General features: G+C 42.3%; 2 protein-coding genes across 2 annotated transcripts; both read right to left on the minus strand.

Moving 5' to 3' along the window:
- Positions 1 to 9,500: 9,500 nt before the first annotated feature.
- LOC122056187 (basic endochitinase C-like) lies at positions 9,501 to 11,022 on the minus strand. Its single transcript, XM_042618021.1, has 3 exons — positions 10,438 to 11,022; positions 10,109 to 10,262; positions 9,501 to 9,988 (listed from the first exon to the last, which is right to left on the minus strand). The coding sequence occupies exons 1-3, from the start codon at positions 10,988 to 10,990 to the stop codon at positions 9,619 to 9,621; spliced, it is 1,077 nt and encodes a 358-aa protein (XP_042473955.1). The 5' UTR covers positions 10,991 to 11,022; the 3' UTR covers positions 9,501 to 9,618.
- Positions 11,023 to 15,428: 4,406 nt separating this feature from the next.
- On the minus strand, positions 15,429 to 17,012 carry LOC122056188 (chitinase 1-like). Its single transcript, XM_042618022.1, has 3 exons — positions 16,443 to 17,012; positions 16,070 to 16,223; positions 15,429 to 15,873 (listed from the first exon to the last, which is right to left on the minus strand). The coding sequence occupies exons 1-3, from the start codon at positions 16,993 to 16,995 to the stop codon at positions 15,504 to 15,506; spliced, it is 1,077 nt and encodes a 358-aa protein (XP_042473956.1). The 5' UTR covers positions 16,996 to 17,012; the 3' UTR covers positions 15,429 to 15,503.
- Between the last annotated feature and the right edge of the window lie 7,759 nt (positions 17,013 to 24,771).

Below are 24,771 nucleotides of genomic sequence, written 5' to 3' on the forward strand. Positions count from 1 at the left end.
TTCTTCCTCCTCTTCTCTTGTGGTTGCCGTGGGTTCCAAGGGAAGATGAAGGTGGTTGAGTGAGTTCCAAGAGCAAAGGAAAAGTGAAGGTCACAAAGGAGGGATACTACTTCTTGAGTGTAAGACATTCCTTTTGCATCCTTTCTTTTCTTCCTTTTAAATCCTACCCGAGAGCCCTAGAAAGTGCTAGCACACTTGGGGCTCTCTTCTCCATCCTTTGAGTGTGAGAGACACTCCTTGTTCATGTGGATATCACTAGAGAAGTATCTACCTTGATACTTTGGAGATCCGACACATACCTTGGACGAGCGGGAATTTTGCGAGGGCACGCATCAAAGGTATAAAGTATTTTCCCTTGTAGATCTACTGTAGATCGTAGTTTATAACTCGTACTCGTGTTTTCGAAATTTTTCCTTGCACGGATCCTACGGCTTTGGGTGATTCGGGGTTTCCGCGACGCGAAAAGCGGTTTTCGCGACCTGAAAAACCCAACATAAGGTGCCTCCAATGGAGCATCCAAGGCGCCTTCGTGCACCATAAAGGCGCCTCCAGTGGGTCTGCGCAGCCAAGTCACCTTAGCACCCGAGGCGCCTCCAAGCTCCATGGAGGCGCCTCGGACACTGCTCATCCGAGACTATTCTTCGCACTTTGGTCCCTGCAAGATACATTAATCCCAAATATACCCTGCAGCGCAAAGTTAGCACATAAAATATAATAGATATGATAATGAGTAATGACAGTCTCCGGACTGTCCGGGTCTAACTTCGAATTTGTTGGAGCAATCCCAATGGTTCGTGGGACCATGTGTTTTGGTGTTTGGGCAAAGGGTTTAAGTTAGGTTTACCCTTGTTATTTGATATGTGTACTTGAGTTGTGCAGGACTGCAGGTGACACATGTGACTCAGGTTGACGGCTTCGGGTCCAATGAAGGATGGCATTGAGGACAAGCCGCGGGCTTGAATGCATCTGAGGGATCGTGGACAAGGCAGAAAGGACAAGGGCCGAGGGAAGCGACTTCGAGGCATACGCGAAGGATGGCATTGGAGACAAGCCGCGGGCTTGGATGCATCCGAGGGACGAGAGCCAAAGGAAGTAGGCTTGAAGGCAAGAGGTCAAGGCTGCAAAGAAGAGTCAAGTGAGTCGTGAGGGTCCGAGTGCGAGTGAAATGTACTCGGGATGGGAAACCCTAAGTTTAGGGTTGTACCAGTCGACTGGTGGTGAGCACAGAAGCATTCTGTGCCTGAAATGGCTGGGATCAGTCGACTGGTCATGTGACCAGTCGACTGATAGATAGCCGTTGGAGTGCCGTTGGGCTGGCACCAGTCGACTGGTGCATGGACCAGTCGACTGGTAACGGGCAAATCAGCAAGGCTGATTTCCCCAAGCTCTATAAGAAGGATCTTGGTATGGCCAGCCAAGGCGACGAAATTAGACTTGGTTAAGGTCTAATTAGTAGTCTACAAGTGCTCAAGTGTTTGTGGAATCCAAGAGGTCTTGGTGTGTTGTGGTGAGATTTCTCCACCCACAAGGAGCGACTTGAGATAGCCGGAGTTTCCGGGGGCTAATCCACCGAAGGATCGGGATCGTCCACCTTACGGACGGCCGTGGAGTAGGAGCATCATCTCCGAACCACGTTAAATCGACGTGTATTGGTTTGCTAGTTCTTTTCCTTCTTTAGCTTTCGTATTCATTGCTTTAGTATTTGTATTTCCGCTTGCGCACTAACGAATACGTAGGAAGCTAACGATTTGGGGGCGCCGTCTATCCAACCCCCCTTCAAGCCGGCCGCAATATCCTCCAACAAGTGGTATCAGAGCGAGGCCGCTCTCCGTTGGACTAACCGCCAAGGAAGCACAAGATGGCCGGGTTTATTGTCCCTCCAAAATTTGAAGGAGGAAGCCTTGGGGACATCACGTATTGGATGATGAGGATGGAGGTTTTCTTCAACACGGATTGGGACACCATGATGGTGGTCAAAGAACCGTTTGAAGTCCCGAAAGACAAGAAAGGAAAAAGACTCCAACCACGACGTTGGACGGAAGAGCAAACCTCACGATCGGAGGCAAATTCAAAGGTAATATCTATATTGATTGATATTTTGCCTAATCATGTGATAAATGGTGTAGGTGAGTATAAGAATGCCCATGAGTTGTGGAGCAAGGTGAAGATGGTTCTACAAGAAGAACCTAAACCTACACAAGAGGAAGAAGAACCCATTGAGATGGGTCTAGTTGCTCAAGTTGAAGAGGAGCAAACGGAAGTTTAGCCATGCTCAACATCCGAGGAGGAGAAGGAGGATGAAGTAGCATCAACATCCTCAAGGGTTGAAGAAGAGTCCAAGACAAGTGAAGAAGAGGTCTTGGAGGTCAACCTAGTGAGCACCTCCACCGAAGCTAAGTCAAAGGACCACATTATGTGCTTCGGGTGCAATAAAAAGGGACACTACAAGAGTAGGTGTCCAATGGGTAAGAAGAAGGTATCTCCTAAACTCAATTCAATCTCTTTAGAATCTAATTTGAGTTGTAGGAAGAAGAAGGAGAAGAAGCACATTAGATGCTTCACGTGTGGAGAACTTGGACACTACCACACAAGATGCTTGAGGAAGGGAGAGTTCAAGAAGTTGGAGCATCTAAAGAAGTGGGAGAAGAAGAAGAGGAGCTCAAGTCAAGGGGGAGCTTCAAGGGTAAGGGAGGTATACCCTAATTTGAAGTGTAATTCAAATTCAAATTCTTATGTTCCCATGCATGCTAGGAGAAATAATGATTATCATTATGTAGCAATGAAAAATTTTGATTTTAGATATCATGATAGGAATAGGGTTAATGTAGATCAAAACCCTAGGAGGCCAATTCATGAAAAATCTAGGAATGGTAGACCTAAGGAGGCCCAAGGCATTAATCCCAAGAAGGGGAGACATATGCCTAGAAAGGGTAGGTCTAGGAATGTCCAAGGTGGACATGTTGACTCTAGGTTTAGGAACCTAGAAAGGGAGAATCAAGCTTTGAAGGCAAAGCTTGATGGTTTAGAGAAATTCCTTAAGAGATTCACTATTGGATCTAAAGGATTAAATATGGTGTTGGGTAGTCAAAAACCCAACAATGATAGATCGGGTTTGGGATACCGATCTAGTGTCTCCAAGGTCAAAAGGAGACCATGTGCTAAGGTGGCACATGATAAGGGCAAGGGAGAGTCATCTAAAGCCAATGAAAAGAAATATGCTAGGGTTGCATATAATTATGGCAAGGATGATGTGTCCAAGGTCAAGAAGATAAGTAGATCTTCTAAGGGACATCATTGTGGTTTGGTCACAATAGATGAGTCACCTAGGGAGGTGGCTAAGGCTAAGAGCTCTAGGGGGAGCTCAAAGAGTCAAATTGGGACCCATGGCCAATGGATCTCAGGTGGGTTCTACTTGGGGGTCTAGAGGAGCCATGGAGTGTGCCAAGTGGTTTAGAGACGGACTTGAGTCTCAAACCGAGGGATTTGGCACATATGGTTTATGTTTCATGCAAGAAATATGACAATTGGAGTCATATTGCATGATAATTGGTTTTGGATGTATAGATGCCATACAAACCAATGCTAGGGATGCATTGTGGGTTGGTATGGGCAAATACATCAAAAGGAAGCCAAAACTAGGACTTTAGGTCAAGGTTCAATTGAACCATTTAGCTAGTTTTGGATTTTGTGTCAATCTTGGGATTGGTGATAGATACATTTTGTAATGTATTTTTTCCAAGTAGACAAGGGTACAATAGACCTCTCCACAAAATTTGGGAATTTTTGGAGGTCTAGGGAATTTCTGGTGCATTTCTGAAGTTGGCTTGAAAAGACTGATTTTTTCAGAAATAGGGTACCAGTCGACTGGTACAGACACCAGTCGACTGGTAACAGTGTTTTTCGACCACAGAATGATTCTGTAAGGTTCTGTCGAAGGGGGCAGTCGACTGATACCAGCCTGAAAGTATTTTTCAGCGCTGTTCTTGACCATGTCAACTCACTTAGATGTATGGGATCCAAGAGGGATTAATACATGAGTTTAGGGTCAGTTTGGATGAGAAATTTTCAACAATTGGGATATTGTTGGAGAACTTTTTGGATGTTAGGCAAAGGGGGAGAAGTAAGGTTTAAATTGGGAAAACCTTAAGTGCCTTTGCATAGGGGGAGCCTTGGGATAGGTTCTTAAAAAGCCCATGGTAAAATCCTAGCTCATTGGGGAGCTTAGGTGTAGGGGGAGCCTTGTGATAGGTTCCAATGCATGTTTGCATTTTGTTTCGGCGGTTGCCAAGTGTGTAGCCTTGGCAACGTAAGTCCATTCGGCGGTTGCCAAGTGTGTAGCCTTGGCAACGTAAGTCCATTCGGCGGAGTAAGTCCAAGTGTGTAGCCTTGGCATCGTAAGTCCTTTGTATTAGCATGTTTATTTGCTATATGTTTTCCCTAACTTAAACGTATTGCCAAACACCAAAAAGGGGGAGATTGTTGGAGCAATCCCAATGGTTTGTGGGACCATGTGTTTTGGTGTTTGGGCAAAGGGTTTAAGTTAGGTTTACCCTTGTTATTTGATATGTGTACTTGAGTTGTGCAGGACTGCAGGTGACACATGTGACTCAGGTTGACGGCTTCGGGTCCGATGAAGGATGACATTGAGGACAAGCCGCGGGCTTGAATGCATCTGAGAGATCGTGGACAAGGCAGAAAGGACAAGGGCCGAGGGAAGCGACTTCGAGGCATACGCGAAGGATGGCATTGGAGACAAGCCGCGGGCTTGGATGCATCCGAGGGACGAGAGCCAAAGGAAGTAGGCTTGAAGGCAAGAGGTCAAGGCTGCAAAGAAGAGTCAAGTGAGTCGTGAGGGTCCGAGTGCGAGTGAAATGTACTCGGGATGGGAAACCCTAAGTTTAGGGTTGTACCAGTCGACTGGTACTGGGACCAGTCGACTGGTGGTGAGCACAGATAGCCGTTGGAGTGCCGTTGGGCTGGCACCAGTCGACTGGTGCATGGACCAGTCGACTGGTAACGGGCAAATCAACAAGGCTGATTTCCCCAAGCTCTATAAGAAGGAGCTTGGTATGGCCGGCCAAGGCGACGAAATTAGACTTGGTTAAGGTCTAATTAGTAGTCTACAAGTGCTCAAGTGTTTGTGGAATCCAAGAGGTCTTGGTGTGTTGTGGTGAGGTTTCTCCACCCACAAGGAGCGACTTGAGATAGCCGGAGTTTCCGGGGGCTAATCCACCGAAGGATCGGGATTGTCCACCTTACGGACAGCCGTGGAGTAGGAGCATCATCTCCGAACCATGTTAAATCAACGTGTATTGGTTTGCTAGTTCTTTTCCTTCTTTAGCTTTCGTATTCATTGCTTTAGTATTTGTATTTCCGCTTGCGCACTAACGAATACGTAGGAAGCTAACGATTTGGGGGCGCCGTCTATCCAACCCCCCTTCAAGCCGGCCGCAAGATCCTCCAACAGAATTTCCGTCCGGAAACCCTAGGTCGACCCGACGCCTACTGTTCCCTCTACGGGGAACGCGTCCTCACCTACTCCACTCAGGAGATTTATCTGCTGCCAGTGCGATCCTCCAGATCGACTGGACTTTTTCTTAGCACTCGACGCTTCCGGACTTTCTGCTGGACATCCGCTTGCCGGCTAGTCCAGTTTTTCACCTGGTTCGCGACACCAGGACTTTCCACCTAGGGTTACCACCCCCTAGGACTTTTGCCTGAAGCCATCGACCTGCCAAGACTTTCCGCATAGGGTTACCACCCCTAGGGTTTTCTCTTTGCCTAACCGCAGCTAGGACTTTCCTGAAATACTCAAGCAGACTTGTTAGATCACAAAACACCTTAACTTTGAATCCTTTGCCATTATCAAAACACGAGTTTGATCGTCGGATGCTTCCTGCACCAACAACCTTCCTGTTGGACCGATGCGGCCGGCTAGAAGGGGGGGTTGAATAGCCCTGAAAAATCAAACACAACCCTTTCTCGTACGATTAAACTAACACATAAAAAATAGATTAAACAGAAAATAAAGCATAAAAACGAGGCACCGAATTTGACTTGGTTACAACCGGGGAGGTTGTTAATCCAAGGATGAAGATCGCACTAAGAGCTCCTTCAGGCGGAGAAGCCTCGTTTACAGCAGTGTAAGCACAAAGAGACAGAAGCTAATCTAAACAGTGGAAGCACACAAGTGTTGTTTACAATTTCTGAACTGATGAAAAGCTTCTGGACCAAATCTATATTTATAGCCTTGGTCGGGGCGCCTGGAAAAGGTTCCGGGCGCCCTGGGGGGGATAAAATTTATCCCCCAACGTTCAGATCGAGATAATTCTCGATCTGGTCAAAATTACTGTTCCGGGCGCCCGGAAGGGTTCCGGGCGCCCCGGACCCCGAAAGTCAACACAGTTGACTTTTTCATCCGGGACCGCTTCTCTGGTTCAGTCCCGCTTCGGTCCGGTTCTTCTGCTCCAGATCCGCTTGATTGGGTGATCTCTGACATCCGGAATAGGGCTCACCCGAACCCATCTTCCGGTCTTCTCGAGCGTGCTTCCCTCCGGCTTCTCGTCCCTCGGAATTGCTGCGTGTCCCTTCTCGTTTACCAGCGTACTCATCCGCAGACTTCGTCCCTCGATCGTTGACCTTCGCGCTAGCTGCGTCTCTTGCTCCCCGAGCAATCTTCCGCTCCGGCTTTCGTGCCTCGGAACCATCGCGCGCACTTCCTTCTCGTCCCCCGGTGTACTCTTCCGCAGCGCCTCGTCCCTCGGACGCACCGCGTGTCGTCCTTCTCGCTAGCTGCGTCTTCCGCTCGAGTACCTGTGCTCCTAAGCTCCTGCACACTTAGACACAAGGTAAGAAAACAACAGAACCTAACTTAACTTGTTGATCACACCAAAACCAACCTTGGGGTTCCAACACTTCCTTCCCGATTTCTCGTCCCTCGAACGTCGCGTACGTTCTTCTCGTCCACCAGCGTACTCTTCCGCGGTCACCTCGTCCCTCGGACGTACCGAGCCCGTCGGCTCTTTCCCCGTGCCGTCCTTCTTTCTAGTCGCGTCTTCTGCTCGACTTCATGTGTTCCTAAGCTCCTGTACACTTAGATATAAGGATTAGATACAACAGGACCTAACTTAACTCATTTGATCACTTCAAAACACCTTGGGGTTCCAACAAGTAGTGATTCACTCATTGACATGGTCGCTATGATCCCATCTATCTATTACTTTGCCTTGATGCTCGTCCGCAACTCCCAGCCACATCCCAAGAAATCATCAGCCTTTCATAGTCCGGTAGCCCTCTCCAGCGATCATCTGAGTTGATAGTCCTCCGAGATTGAGCAACTCCCCAAGCATCACTTCTTCTAATCAACTCTCCTCCCCTGCAATCGTCTACCTTGACAAGTTGCATTTGCCTCCCTCCTCCATATGCACTTGCTTGGTCCAGATTTACACCAGAGGGGAGCTTAACATCACTTGAAAATATGAGCAAAGGGGGTCTCCTTCACTTGTGTGGTAGACTCAGTTTGGTTGGCCCGAGCTGGGCAATTTTGCTAAAGAAGAATGTGTGATGCTTGTCAGTGAGGTTTGCCTTTCGAGTTGTGGGGTTTGGACTCAAACAAGAACCCCAGTATCCATACTCCTCAACCCTCCACATGATGTATCATTTGCTCTCTCTTCTACCTATTTTAGCGGGAGGTTTGAAATTCAAATTTCAAATTCCAAATTTAAACTCCCTCTCAGTGCCCTACTTTTGAATTTTGAACTTCCCTCTCCCAACATCCAAGTAGGCTACACTTTCAAGGTGTACTCAAGGCTCCTTTCCCTACAAAACTTCATTGGAGAAGACCCAAGGCCTTGCTAGTCATCGGACAACATTGTAGTTGGCCGCACTGCTTGAGAAACTTGCCTTCTCCCCTGCTAATGAGCACCGTAATAGCCCAAACCGCCACTCATACCCACTTGTCTCCATTCACATCCCTGTGATAGCCAGTGGTCTTCGCTAGAGAGAAGCAATTTGTGATTTGTGCACCAAACCCCAACAGTCGTCGATCATCGACACAGACCCTGAGCACCCTCCAGCTACGCACGGAAGAAGAAGACTCCTCCTCTCTGTTAACCCTCTTCAAAGGAAGTTGTTATTCGCCCCATGTCTTCCAACTCCCGAAGTGTCGCCCTATCCTCCTTTCCTCCTCCCACAATCAATCATTGATCCAGCTTCACAACGATTCCCTAGTTGGGTTGAAAACCTTGCTCATTCTGGAGAACCCCAGCTTTTCGAGGTTGCTCCTTGTTGTTTTCCAACGAAACTGTGCCTCAACCACTGTCGCCGACAGTGAGCTCCCATCAATTGTGGCAAAAAGGCGAAACGCTCACCCCCAGTGCCCCCGTCGTACTCAACCCAAGGCCATCACGAAGAAGGTAAATCGCAGCATCCGAGCGAGCATGTGATGGACAGGGTGTAATACAGAGATAGGGGATTTATTCCCCAACTGCCCCGAGGATCGACCCTGCGACCTCATTGTGGTAACACCCGCCACATACCAACTCGGATGACCCACAGAATCCAGTGAACTCCCATCAGGCCTCCCACAGTGGAGGAGGGAGAAGTGGGGGAGGGAGAGATCCCTTCCCCATCGTAGAAGGCACCTTCCTCTTGCCACTACCCTCTAGCTCCGAGAGTATACCTCATCGGAGATCCCAACCAACACCTATTCTCATCGCCTTCTGTGTAGAGAATGGAAAACTTCTCTCTCTAAACGAATGGCAGAGGAATGACTTAACTGTTACAATTATTGAGAAAATAGATGCTTGCTAAAAGATATAAGGAAGATTGATGACCTTTGTATACCAAATTTAAAAAGAGTTGGTGTAGATAGGACGCAATATCAATTGTCAAGATTAGCAATATAAAAAACATATCTAATATCAATTGTTAAATCGAATTAACCAATTAAATCAATCAAATTAAAATATTAAATTTAAAATTTTAGTTTTTAAAAAATATTATTTTTTAAGAATTTATATAATTTGATTTTGATTTATAATCAATCGATTAATATACCCAAATTGGACGATGCAACTCAACTAATAAACTATCTAATATCAATCAATGAGAAAAATTCGATTAATCCAATAACAGACCAAACTAATCAATTTTATGTCAATTCTATTTATTCAATTTTAATGACAATTCTATCGATTCAATTTGTTAAAAAATTTAATTTAATCAAGTGTGATTTATTCAATCCATTTAATTTTTAACCAGTTGCTTACCTCTAAATATGCCCAAAGTGTCAGCATAAAACAGTGATGCAAAATTTGTAAGTTCGAGGTGATAAATTTATTCTTGTCGTCGGGTGTCGGAAAAGAGCAGGTTGCTGCTGCCTCATTGCACTCGTTACACAAAGCACGCGAGTGCTTGCAATGCCTCACAAATCATTGGGGTAGTTAAAAGAGAATTCATCTACCGAAAGACTTGAGCTTCTGCATCTCTGAAACAGTTAATTAAAGTATCGGTAGATCTGTATATCATAATAATAATCATTTATTTTATCATATTTAGGCATTACATCAAGCTAGCCTTAATACATTATTATTATTATTATTATTATTATTATTATTATTAACCAAAAGGGGTCTGATTATAGCAGTCCAAATTGTCCCCGTAGGTCACCCCAAGTATATCACAGTACCTCTTGTAGAATCCAATTCGGTCAGCGACCTGTGCGTTGGTTCCTTTGCCACATTCGATTCCTCCATTGATGATGTTGGTGATGACGCCGTACCCTGGAAGCCGCCCGGCTGCTCTGTCAGCACTCGATGGCGTCCATCGTCCGACGATCACATCGTGGCACGAGGGTTTCGGGGATTGCGCGGTCATCCAGAACCAAATGGCCGTCTTGAAAGAGACGGTTGGATCCGAAGCGACTAAGTCCGGATTGTTGAGCAAGTCCGACCCGATAGCTCGGCCTGCGGGCCCGTAGTTGTAGTTGCTACAACAATAAACGACAACGCATTAACGTTTTTTTGCCAAACCCACTGGACACTCAGTGGAGGATATTGGTTTGTGCACCAACTACCGAATGGATATATAGACAAAGAAAGACCCTTACTAAGATATTTGGATGGGTCCTCGGCCGTAATACTTCTTTCCGGCAGCACACGGCCATTGTGAGCTTGTCACGCAGTAATCTGGTGGATTCCCTTGTTCCACCAAGAAGCAGTAACCCCATGCGTAAGGGCCGTCTGGAGCACTTGACCATCCTCCTATTTTTTATTCAATTTTTTGGAGTACTCGGTGTTAGACTTTAAACAATTAAATGAAAATTCTTTTAGAAGTATTTCACTCAAGAGTTCTAGAGCTAAATTGTAATTTATTAAATTCGAGGAGCCAAATGAAAAATATGTATCGTCTTCGACGCAAAGCGAGCTCGGCACTCACCGGTTGTTTCATGGGATGTCTGTGCGAAGAACGCCGCGAGCTCCCTCTTCTGAGCGGTGATGTTGCCGGTCGTCCCGAACCCCGCGAACGAGTTCGCCGCGGCGATGAACGCGTTGTAGGTGTAGAAGCCCTTGCCCGGGCAGGCGGCGTCATTCCGGTGCAGCAGCATCTGCTCGAAAACAGAGGAGGTGATGATCGACGACACGCCGCCTCCGCTAGGAGGAGATGGGGAGGGAGTTGAGCCACTGCACTGGCTCTGGCAGCCTGCACCGCAGTAAGCGGAAGTGGACCCGCAGTAGCCGTACTGGCTACAGCAGAGGCTGCCGGAGCAGAGCGCGCCGCCGGCCTGGCTTCCGCACTGTGCGCCGGAGCCGCACTGGCTCTGGCAGCCGGTGCCGCAGTAGGCAGAGGAGGAGCCGCAATAGCCGTATTGGCTGCAGCAGAGACCGCCGGAGCAGAGAGCGCCGCCGGCCTGGCTGCCGCACTGCTGCGCGTGGGATGAGGTGGCGACGGCGGTGAAGAAAACGGCCAAGAAGTAGATTTGGATCTTCATTTCCTGAGTAACCCAACTGGGAATGCGGAATGATAGGAGTTGCGGCTTACTTATATGTGTAAATCTTAAATTAATACAAGCTTTTATTGTTATTATTTAATATAAAAGCTTTCGAGATGAGTTCATTTCGATTTATTTTCCAGATAAAATATTTTCATTTGACTTCGACTTTTTTTCCAAACCACCAGTTCAATATCCAAACAAGTCAATGAAAAGGATATATAGTCAGAGCCATTGTCATTATCCACAGCTGAATCAGCTATGGTATAGTGATTGTCATTATCCACAGGATGGTGAACAACAGATTAGTCATTGTCATTATCCACAGGATGGTGAACAACAGATTAGTCATTGTCATTATCCACAGCGATTGTAGTTTGAGAATATTGTAGCATTTTTAACCTTGTATTTTCCTGGAAATTCAAAAGACCTAACAAAACATTATTAACAACAGTTCCAGTTTCATTACAAAGTAAAGAGATTGTGAGTTGTTTGTCCTACTGAGAACCCTATACAATTACATTACAAAACATGTAGCAGTTGATCGGTTGATCCGGCCAGCCAACAAGACAATTACCAGCGGCCCACCATTTCTTAGGCGACCAAATTACACTAGAGAGCTTGACCAAGAAAATAACTAAATTAACTCTAGATTTGCTGTTAAGAATGAGAATTATTTACAGGAGAGAGAGAGAGATTAGTTAGTAACTAGGAAGAGAAAAGAACACAAATAAATAAATAAATTCACTAATCTTCATGGTCATAATCCTCATCCTCGTCTATATGCATGGTCACAAGTCTTGATATCCCTCGGGGTGGTGCGATGATAAATTAAAATATAAGGTATTGTCATATAAGATTTTGGGGTCAAAATTCAGCATATCTGAGCATGCCTCTCCCCATGCTTTGCCACCTGCATTAATAGCTAGTAGCCACCCGTAATTTACCTCCTCCGTGTTGGCTTAAGGACAGGTTGACGGGGGCGCTGGGGGCGAGCAAATCACATTTTGCCATATGGTCACAAGTCTTGATGGTTCTATGCCCATTGTTGCGGTGGTGAGAAGGGGGCCACCAAAGGTATGCCAAAGTAAGGGAGATCGATTGACGAGGAGGTCACGATAAAAAATGGTCAAAGGCTCGGCCAAGCGGTCGGGCCGGACGATCGAGCGAGTAGATGAGGGGGGAGCCCGATCAGTCGGACAAGGGTGTCGAATGGCTCGCCAAAGGCCGACAGATGGAGTCAAGAGGTAAATGTCAATGCACAACAAGCTTGGCTCACTGACCGAGCACCACGTCCGATCAGGCGAAGATAACCAATGACGGTCAGGAAGCAAGGAAAGAGATGAGACGACAGATATGATGGACACTGCTGAGCTAGGGCACCCCGGTCAATCAGACGTCGATAGGCTTACAGTGGGACCCACCTACGTATCTCATCGTATTCTTTTGGGGGTTTGTGCTACTGACAAAGTAGCAGGTTTCACAAGCAAATGGTACTTTAGAAGCTTCTATCCTATCACATCAGAGATATGCATGCTTGTTTAAGGAAAGGTGTTAGGGGCACGTTTTAGCTTGTATTTTCATAGAACACTTGGAAATATGTGCACATGCTTTGAGATGCGTGCATAGATACCATATGCTATAAAAGCGGGGGTGGGGGCCCAACTATAGGTGGAGGTATGCGCAACTTTATTTTTTTATATGCTTTAGCTACAATTCTCCATTTTTCTATTTGGTTGTGACATAATCTTACTTATAAAACTAGGGTTTTTGTATTTTTGTAAATTTTCAACCACTAGGAAGGGTTGAGCGAGGAAATGGTATATATGGTGTAAAAGTAAAGTTTTAACCAAAGATCACGTTAGGTCTGATATCATCCTATATCAGGCCCGCATTCAAGTACGTAGAAACTTCTCGTAACGTTGGACCACAATTGAGAGCCCTAAATAAGCAATGGATAGTACAATTTAACTCCTTGCAATACTAGAAACTCACAACACATTAAATGAGTATTATCAAACATGTCTAGGTCCATTAGTAGATTTTGGTCAAAACTCACTGATGGACCTAGGGTAATTAGATTTATGCAAACTCTCAATCACTACGAAAGGTTGAGCCAGGAGAAGGTAAATATAATATCAAACCAAAATTTTGATCAAGGAAGAAAGTGGGCCTAATATGATTGCATATCAAGCCCAATGTGATGATACCTACCATATCAACCGAACATGTATGAGTAAGATCTAGCTGAAATCTAGTATCACAGTGAAGCACCTTGCAAACCGATTAAGTAATGGAGTACATCATATAGCAAGTGTTGTTCAATATTTCTTCCCCACACATCTAATGACACCATAAACATGATTTTTGTTATCACCCTTTGCTATAAAAGTGTAATTTATTTTTTACAATACAAACCTATTTTACAATAGTAAATTTATACATACATCGCTAAATCTTTATCTGTCTTTTTCTACTAATTTCACTCTTGTTAGAAATTTGTCCTTCAACGCTGAGGTTTTTAATCACTGTTGTCCTTTGAACTCGTCTCTTGAAACTCTTATGACGTACAATATCTCTAAATCCTAATTACTCTTTTGCAATCCCGCCAAAGAGCACGTGGAGGTATGACAAGCGGAGGAAGTTCATAATCGTTTCATGTATATAAGACCCGGAAGAGGTATGGAGGGAGAGAGATGGTGAGACCAAGTGCATCCGAACCACAAAATCAATTTCAATTAAAATTATGATTTGGATGCCTAGAAATTAGTGAATGAGAAGAAGAATTTAGGGGAAGAGTTAAAAGGGGATTACATTTATTTTTCTATACCTTTTGATATAAACACAATTATGATATATCTTTTGATAAATTCCATATTCAACGTACGTCTTCCGGTAAAAAAACGTTATATATTTGTAAGTAGATTCATATTAGTCCCTAGTATCCAGCTCCGGTCCTTCGACACAGGGGGCCCAGGGCGAAAAAACTAATTCGCATCCCGTCCTTCACTTAATCTCTTCTTAGTAGTAACGATCACAGATTCTTCCTCTCCGGCAATGGCAGACGAGAACGGGAAGCAAACTGAGACGGAGAGCAGGCCGTGACATCAAACGGTAACCCTCTTACTCGTATCACTAAGGTTGGCAGCTCTTGTGGCCACCTCCACGGCTGCAGGGCTCATGGCATTCAACAAGGAGACAAAAACAATCACAGTGGTCGTGGTAGGGACCAACCCCATTCTCCAGTCCTTCACTACGACATTTCAGCAAACACCTGTCTTTGTGTAAGCTTCCTTCCCTAGCGTCGATATTTGAGATCCATTACGATTTAGCATTTTGACATTTGGCTTCGTCACAGATACTTCGTGCTTGCCAATGCCATAGCGAGCCTGTATAACCTACTGGTGATGCTGCTCCGGCCATGCTTGAAGAACATAGGACGTCAAGTTTTAGTGCATCTTTTGCAGCTCCGGTCGGGCTCTCTCAAATTATGGGCCCAGGGTCGTCGCCCAGTGCCGCCCTCCTCCAGGGCCGGCCCTGCTAGCATCTTTCTTTTTTATGAAAGGGTTCTATTTGCAAATAAGATTTTCAATTCAATATATTTTTTCCCGTCCTTATCATTAAAATTTGAAAACTTGAATAACCATTTGAAAACTAAGACCATTCCTAGAAATTCCGCTTAGAATGACTAAGGAATTGTTACAATTATTGATAAAATAGATGCCGGCTAAAAGAGACAAGGGAGATGATGGGGCCTTCTATGCAAATTTTAATAAGAGCTGGTGTGCATTGGACGACGGCATGCCAATTGTCGAGATTAGTCATATAAAAAATATATCTAGGTGAGCAAACAATAAGTTAATATGAATTAACGATTAAATCTTAATCGATCAAATTAGGAAATTTAATTTAAAATTTTAGTTTTTTTAAATAATAATTTTTTAAAATTTATTTGATTTAATTTCGATTTACGATGAATCTATTAATATATCTGTATTGGACATGCAACTCAACTAATAAACTATCTAATATTAATCAGATGAGAAAAATTCAATTAATTGACAAAACTAGTCAATTTTATATCAATTCTATTTATTAATTTTAATGACAAAATTCTATTGTTAAAAAAAAATAATTTAATCAATTTTCATTTATTCAATTTATTTAATTTTTAACCAATTGCTTATACTAGATATGTTCAAGAATTTGTGAGCATAAAACAGGGATACAGAATTTGTAAGTTCTAGATAGTAAATTTATTCTTGCCGTCAGGTGTCGGAGAAGAGCCGGTTGATGCCATACTGCACTCGTTACACAAGCACGCAAGTGCTTGCAATGCCTCACAAATCATTGGGGGTATTTAAAAGGGAATTCATCTACAGAGATACTTGAGCTTCTGCATCTCTGAAGCAGTTAATTAAAGTATCGATAGATCTATATAATAATAATAGTCATTTATTTATCATATTTAAGCATTACATCGAACTTATTATTATTATTATTATTATTATTATTAACTAAAGGGGGCCTGATTATAGCAGTCCAAATTGGCCCCGTAGGTCACTCCCAGTATATCACAGTACCTCTTGTAGAATCCAATTCGGTCTGCGACCTGCGCGTTGGTTCCTTTGCCACACTCGATCCCTCCATTGATGATGTTGGTGATGACGCCGTAGCCTGGAAGCCGCCCCGCTGCTATGTCAGCACTCGACGGTGTCCATCCTCCGACGATCACGTCGTGGCACGAAGGTTTCGGGGATTGTGCGGTCATCCAGTACCAGATGGCCGTCTTGAAGGAGACGGTTGGATCTGAAGCGACCAAGTCCGGATTGTTGAGCAAGTCCGACCCGATAGCTTGGCCTGCGGGCCCGTAGTTGTAGTTGCTGCAACAATAAACGACAACGCATTAACGTTTTTGTCCCCCAAACTCACTGGACAACAATAAACGACCTGCGCGTTTGTGCACCGAGTGGATATATAGACAGTGATACTCGAAGATATCATAATACATTAAAAGAAAAAGTAAAACAAAAGAATAAGTAAACAGAAAAAAAACAAAGAAAGAAAGAATGTACGTACTAAGATATTTGGATGGGACCTCGGCCGTAATACTTCTTTCCGGCAGCACACGGCCATTGCGAGCTTGTCACGCAGTAATCTGGTGGATTCCCTTGTTCCACCAAGAAGCAGTAACCCCATGCGTAAGGGCCGTCTGGAGCACTTGACCATCCTCCTAGTTTTTGGTTTTCTCCAATTAATTAATTAAACAGGAAAAAATTTCCTATTTATTTTTTTTTACTACTCAGTTTTAGCCTTTAAACAATTAAATGAGAATTCTTTTAAAAAGTATTTCACTTGAGAGTTCTAGACCAAAATTGTAATTTATTAAATTTGAGGAGTAAAATGAAATTATGTATCGTTGACTTCAACACAGAGCGAGCTGGGCACTCACCGGTTGTTTCATGGGATGTCTGTGCGAAGAACGCCGCGAGCTCCCTCTTCTGAGCGGTGATGTTGCCGGTCGTCCCGAACCCCACGAACGAGTTAGCGGCGGTGAGGAACGCGTTGTAGGTGTAGAAGCCCTTGCCCGGGCAGGCGGCGTCATTCCGGTGCAGCAGCATCTGCTCGAAAACAGAGGAGGTGATGATCGACGACACGCCGCCTCCGCTAGGGGGAGATGGGGAGGGAGTTGAGCCACTGCACTGGCTCTGGCAGCCTGTTCCGCAGTAAGCGGAAGTGGAGCCGCAGTAGCCGTACTGGCTGCAGCAGAGGCCGCCGGAGCAGAGCGTGCCGCCGGCCTGGCTGCCGCACTGCGCGCCGGAGCCGCACTGGCTCTGGCAGCCGGTGCCGCAGTAGGCAGAGGAGGAGCCGCAATAGCCGTATTGGCTGCAGCAGAGACCGCCAGAGCAGAGCGCGCCGCCGGCCTGGCTGCCGCACTCCTGCGCGTGGGATGAGGTGGCGACGGCGGTGAAGAAAACGGCTAAGAAGCAGATCTGAATCTTCATATTTCCTGAGTAACCCAACTGGGAATGCGGAATGATAGGAGGACTTGCGGCTTACTTATATGTGTAAATCTTAAATTAATACAAGCTTTTATTGTTATTATTTTCTATAAAAACTTTCTAGATGAGTTCATTTCGATTTATTTTCCAGATAAAATATTTTCATTTGACTTCGACTTTTTTTCCCAGCCACCAGTTCAATATCCAAACGAAAAGTCAATGAAAAGGATAGTCAGAGTCATTGTCATTATCCACAGCGATGGTGAGCAACAGAATAGTCATTGTCATTATCCACAGCGATTGTAGTTTGAGCATATTGTAGCATTTTTAACCTTATATTTTCCTGGAAATTCAAAAGACCTAACAAAACATTATTAACAACCATTCAAGCTTCATTACAAGATCAAGACCGAGGAATTATTTTCTATGGATAGTTTTAATTTTCTGATTTACTCGCTCCTAGTACTGTGATGATAAATTTTATCATTTACAAATTAGAAGGTAAAGATATTGAAACAGTAATTAGGTTGTCTCTCCTACTGAGAACCCTATGCAATTGACATTACAAAACATGTAGCAATTGATCCAGCCAGCCAACAAGACAATTACCAGCGGCCCACCATTTCTTAAGGGACTAAGTTACACTAAAGAGATCGACCATGGAAATAACTAAATTAACTAGATTTGCTGTTAGGAATGAGAATTATTTACAGGAGAGAGAGATTAGTTAGTAACTAGGATGAGAAAAGAACAAAATAAATAAATAAATTCACTAATCATTATTGTCATAATTGAAATATCCTTAGATTTTCCTCAATATTTTTTTTTATTGTAGACCAATGATTAAACAAAAGTAACCTTTTAAATATTTGCTGTAAAAAAATTATAATAGTAATTCCATCAAAATAAACTACTATACCCAACATAACCAATAACATCAATCAAAAAGTTAATAGAAGGAACAGGGAAGCACCAATACAACTCATACAAATAAAGGACTCATGAGAAAACAAACCTTCACAGTACTCCTAAGACATCCGGACAATATGTCATGCGTCCATCCCACCTCCTCGTCTATTCCGTCTGCATGTCTTTCATCATATCCTGGGAGGTGTCTCCCTCACATGTAACGTAAGCATCATGAGTCTACGAACCCAGCAAATACAATCCAATATGAAAGATATGACATTCATAAAGTAACAGAAACAGTAACTAGTAGGCATAGAACATAAACTCAATTACAGAACGGAGAAGGGAAATACGGAATGTAAAAGAGCCTACATAGATAATAAAGATAGATATGCCACAATGTGGTAACCACAATTTGAGTCAGTCATTCAGTCCATAATCATGACCCTAGAAGTACCTCCTAGGAGAACATGTAGTCATATATCCGAAGCCAACATAAATTACATTATCAGTTAATCAGTCATATTTGAAAGGGCCCTCCTTAGAGCTCATCCCGGAACACCCATCTCGTACTGTCACCACATATGCTCATACTCATCCAATTAGCCACATAAGAAATCATTACCAATCCACATTTACTTATATTCATAGCACATTCTATTCATTATGTAAATATACCTACCTTGAAAGAAGACAATAGAAGTATGCATACACAAAGGAAAATCAAACTGAATTATGTACCTAAATATACTAGTATACCATTCTTAAACCAGCACCGAATTACTACCAAAGGAGAAGAGGAATACCACAAAACTAACCACAAAACCACAGCTAATCAAAGAAACAGAACACCTCAAGTTGAATCTACCCAAGATCCACAGTAATTTAGTAAGGCAGAACATGATGCAAAGCGACATTGGATCGAGTTGAACCTACACAAAATCCATAGCAATTCAGTTAAGCAGAACTTGATGGAAAGCATCATCGAATCGAGTTGAATCCACGCACCATTGCAAATCAGTGAAATAGAACCACAATGAATCGAACTCCTACCTTCCAAATCAGTCCAGCAATTTCATGGGAAGGCAACAACATTCAATTAAGGCTTAAACATCCACCAAATCTAACCAAAATCCCGAAACCAACTTGAAGATGAAGTATAATATTGAATTTGAATTGCAAAACCCAAATCTGTCAAGAAATCTAGAGAGCATAAGGAAGAAGAAGAACTTCATCGATCAACTACAATACAGAGCATCATAAGAAAGGGTAACATCATCCCTCCAAGTCCAAACCCTGACAACAACCTATCCATCCTCCCGGAGGCAACAGAAAATGCAAAAACATCACTGATCAAACCTTATTCTAACCTCAACCTATCCCAAAACCTCTAGAAATAATAGAAAGAAGCATAACATCGTCAATCCACACCTGAACTGTTAGAGTGTATACTGAAAGCCTAAGCTTTTGTAAACATTTTTTGAATAAAGAATCACATTTGGTCAAATTATCTACATTTGTTTGTAGTTGTTCAATTAATTTATATTGTAGATAACATAGTATGTGGTGTCATATACAGAAGACAATGTTATCAGTACCTTATAAATTATAAACAGTAGCTCATGAACAAAATGGAAAGGAACAAACCATTGGAAGGTCGTAGTGTAATTAGGTATTAGTTTATCTTAACTATATAATTACACTAGTACACTTAGAGTGTATTGAGTAGGACTATCAGAGGTCGTTTTCTTTTATACTGACTTTATAAAGGAACAAAGACCTCAGTTATTATGGAAGTGTGTGCTCTTAATCCTAATATAATAACAATCACATATATTTGATATTTATTTCTTTAATTTATCAATGGGTGAGATTTAGTTTGATGAATCAATAAGCCCGATAAGTTGGGAAATGATATCACTTATAGTGTGTGTTGTTGATTATAGAAGGAAACTGTGTCCTAGTGATCTAGGTTGATAATGTCCCCAAGAAGAGCTCATAAGGATTGTCATGTTAAACCCTGCAGGTGGACTTAGTCCGACATGACGATAAGGTTGAGTGGTACTATCCTTGGACTAAGATATTAATTAAATGAGTTGTCAGTAACTCACTTAATTAGTGGACATTCGACATCTTAAACACAGGGAGACTAACACACTCATAATAAGAAGGAGCCCAAAAATGTAATTTGAGATTAGTGCGGTAGTTCAATAATAGTTCTCTAGTGGAATGAATTATTATTGATAAAATTAAGTTGTGTGTTCGGGGCGAACACGGGATGCTTAATTTTATCGGGAGACCAAAACCAATTCCTCCTCTCGGTCCCTATCGTAGCCTCTTATTTATAGAGTACTATACCCACCTATACCCACCTTCATACCCATGTTGTAGGGGCCGGCCAAGCTAGCTTGTGGATCAAGCTAGGGCTGGCCAAACCATTGGTTCATGGGTGGCCGACCCTAGCTTGAACCCAAGCTTAGGTGGCCAGCCCTATTTAATTAAAAAAGAATTTTAATTTTAAAATTTTCTTATGTGAAAGATATAATTTATTGGAGAGATTAAAAATTAAAATATCTCTTATAAGTCTCTACAAAAGATTAAAGAAAGAGATTAAATCTCTTTCCTTATTTGTAGATTGGAAAGATATTTTATTTTTTCTCTTTGTAAATTATTCACATGTTGAAAAATTAAAATTATAGAAATTTCTTTTTATCAACCATGAAGGGATTTTAAAGGAAAATTTTATTTCCAAAGATAAATAAGGAATTTTAATTGTTGATTGAAAATTGCCTTGTTTGCTCCCCATGAGGTGGCTGGCCATGACATGAGGGATTAGGAAATTTTGTTTAATTTTTCTTAATTAATTCATGTCAAGGAAAGTTAAGGAAATTTTATTGTAATTAAATTTTCTTATTTGCCAAAGCAAAGGATTATAAAGAGGGGGTTATGGGAGCCTTCAAGGTGAACAACCTCTATTATTTTCTCTCTCTTTTCTTCCTTGGTGTGGCCGGCCTTGTTCCTTTCTCTTCTCTCCATCTTGTGGCCGAACTTTTCTTCTTCCTTGGAGATCAAGTGGGGGCCGGATTTTAGCTTGGAGAAGAAGGAGAGAAAGCTTACATCCCTTGGAGCTTGGTTGGTGGAAAAAGATCTTCATCTTTTGGAAGCATAGTGCTTGGCCGAAACTTGAAGAAAGGAGAAGAAGGTGCTTTGGTGGTTTCTCATCTTGGAAAATCGTTGCCCACACAACGTCCGAGGTTAGAAGAGGAATACGGTAGAAGACCTAGAGGTTTTTGCTTGCAAAAGAAAAGGTATACTAGTATTTAATTTCCGCATCATACTAGTTTTATCTTCATGTAAAAATACCAAATACAAGAGACATGCGATTCTAGTATTTCGAATTTGTTTTCGATGTTGTGTTCTTTTGTTTTTCTTTTCCTTGTGATTTGATTGTTCTTTTCGGTTGACCTAAAGTTATTTAAGGAAATTAAATATTAGCTTTCCTTAAAAGGCTTTGTCTAGGCGGTGGTGGTTGTTCTCATATCCAAGAAGGCCATGTGCCTCGCCATGCAGTCCTGGAAGCCAATTTTAGAAATTAATATTTAATGGAATTAATAACCTAGGTGATTTGGATCGAACGTGTTAAATTCTGCAGGAGATCCAAGTCTAAACCTAAAAGAACAAATAAATTAAACTTTGGATTAAACGTGTTAAGTTCCGCAGACGATCCAAGTTTAATTTAAAAGAACACATGGTAGCTAGGAAAAGGTTCAAACCTTTGTACAAAATTTTTGTACAGTGAAACCATTAGGTTTTTCGAGTAGCAACCAACAATTGGTATCAAAGCTAGGGTTTTGCCTCTGTGTATTTGGTATTAGTTTTATTATGCACATGTCATACATAATTTAGGCAGGTTAATAGTAGGATATGCTAACTTTGTGGATGCAGGATCCAACTATTATGGCTTATAGTTATTATGTGTGTGATTGGACCCTTGGACATGTCAAGGACATTTATTGTGTGTGCATGATTGTATTATAAAATACAACAGGAGCTGTATTTAGTTTTATTAGGATTTTATTTTTTGATCTAGTTACATGTACATTCCTTTTATGGAATTTAGGATCGATGGATGTAAATTTTATTTTATGTTCGATCTAGTATTCATGTACATTCCTTCGAGGAATATAGGATCAAAAAATGTAAAATTCTATTTATGTCGCGGATCGAATCTTGCAAGGCGTGGAACCTTTTGAGGACCAGAGGCGCAACGGAACAAGGAGCAAGATGGATGTGACAACTAGACCCGGTGGCGGTGGCCAAAGTTGGCAGCAGCTAGGGTTGGCTACACACGGAGGACAACAATAGATAAAAGTCATAATAGTTGAAAATTAGTTTTTCTATTTATTACTTTTAGATTATGTTGTGTGTGAATGTTAGTATACATGTTTAGTAGGCTAGCATAGTCAAAATTCCTCACTTTTAAATAACTAAGTGGGAGAGGGGTTTTAAACAAAATTCCACGGTCTCCATTACTTGTTTGTAAGTGATGCAAACAAACTTGCGCGTTGGCTCTGAGTGCCTTCCTCCATATCGGATGAGTTTGTTTGTGGATCACTAGAATAAACTTCCATTTTGGATGACTATAGGAAGTTAATTAAGAGCGTGTGATCTTCCCCATCGGAAGGGGCACAATCTTATTAATGGACTTAGTGTCAAGTAATGGTATACACTTAGGCACGTCTAATAGTATCCTCCCCATCGGAGTCACCGCTATTATTCGTGTGACCAAAGGAAACCAACTATTAATTTTATTTGTCAAAAAGTTAGGTTGACAAGATAATAAAATTAATGGGTTAAACCCTCCTTTTACAAATGTCGAATTTTTATACGTCCACACTATCGTGGCATACAAAATTCGCGGTGTTTTGAGGTGTTGATTAATTTAAAATAGTATTGTTTGAGGAATCAATATTATTCTAAATTTAGAGTTTTGACCAAAAGTTATTTGTGATTCTTAAGATGACTTTCAACCCACTGGCCATCATACTAAAAGAGAACAGACTTACTGGTCCTAACTACATAGATTGGAAAAGGAACCTGGACATTGTTCTAACTGCTGAAAGCTATAAGTTTGTACTGATTGAGCCTTGCCCTGATACACCCAATGGTGAATCTACCCAAGAGGAGATTGAGTACCATAGGAAATGGGTAAAAGCAGATGAAATACCGCGGTGTTATATTTTGGCTTCAATGTCAAATGTATTGCAATATCAGCATCAAGAATTACCAACAGCCTATGATATTATGAACAATCTCAAGGAACTCTTTGGTCACCAGGATCGGGCCTCTAGCCAAGAAGCTATGAGAAAGATAATGACAGCCACCATGCAAGGGGGTACTCCCGTGAGGGATCATATCCTAAAGATGATGACTTATCTAAATGAAATACAAATCCTTGGAGGAGAAATTGATGGGGAAACTTAGATCGATATGATCCTCCAAACGCTACCTAGAAGTTTTGAGCAATTCCGCCTGAATTACAACATGAATAAAAGGGTATATTCATTAGCGGAACTACTGACAGAACTTCAGGCAGCAGAAGGTTTGTTCCGTCATAATTCTAATGTTCACTATGCTGAAAATGGTTCTACTTCTAAACCGAAAGGAAAGAAGAAGAAGAAACAAGTTGGCTCAGCAAAGAAGGTGAATAAATCTCAGAGTACAGGACCTAAAGCTGGAGTGAAGAAGCCGAAGGGCAAGTGCTTCATCTGCAAGGAGTCAAGGCATTGGAAGGCGGACTGTCCTCGTAGGAATCAAAACAACAAAGGTATATCTCATGCTCTAGTTGTTGAAACATGTTTAACAGTGTTATCTACTAGCACCTGGTGTGTAGATACGGGAGCCACTGATCATGTCTGCAATTCCTTGCAGGGGTTCCAGGAAACCCGACGACTATCTGAAGGAGAAATTACCGTCTACATGGGCAATGCTACTAAGGTGGCGGCTGTTGCAGTGGGAGATGTCTACTTATCTTTTAATAAGAATAGAAATTTGGTTTTAAGAAATTGTCTTTATGTACCCAGTTTTAGAAAGAATTTAATTTCAGTTTCTAAACTGTTTTTAGATGGATATTCAGTTTCCTTTAGTAACGATGTGGTTATTAAGAGAAATAAAGTGATTATTTGTTCTGGTGCATTGGTTGGCAATCTATATACTTTAAATCCAATTTCTCTCACAAAGCAAAATATAGAAATTAATAACACATCTTCTAACTCAAATAAGAGAAAAGAACCTTCGGAAATGAACCAAACATATCTTTGGCATCTAAGGCTTGGTCATATTAACTTAAGTAGGATTCAAAGGCTTATAGCCGATGGATTCTTGGGTTCATTAGAGTTGGAAAATTTTCCTACTTGTGAATCTTGCTTGGAAGGTAAAATGACCAAGAGACCTTATAAGGCCAAGGGGTATAGAGCCAAAGAAGTGTTAGAATTGGTTCATTCTGATTTGTGTGGTCCTATGTCTATCCAGGCAAGAGGTGGTTTTGAATATTTTGTCTCTTTTATAGACGATTATTCAAGATACGGATACATTTACCTAATGCGCCGTAAGTCCGAGTGCTTTGATAAGTTCAAAGAGTACAAGGCTGATGTGGAGAAACGACTAGGTAAAAGTATCAAGACACTACAGTCTGATCGTGGTGGCGAATACCTCTTAGGAGTAGGAATTACTTATCAGAGGCCGGGATTCAATCCCAACTGTCCGCACCTGGTACACCCCAACAGAATGGTGTGGCAGAATGAAGGAATAGGACTCTTATGGAGATGGTTAGATCGATGATGAGTTATTCAGGATTACCAAATTCATTTT

Source organism: Zingiber officinale, chromosome 3B (genome assembly GCF_018446385.1).
Source record: "Zingiber officinale cultivar Zhangliang chromosome 3B, Zo_v1.1, whole genome shotgun sequence".
Classification (NCBI taxonomy): Eukaryota; Viridiplantae; Streptophyta; class Magnoliopsida; order Zingiberales; family Zingiberaceae; genus Zingiber; species Zingiber officinale.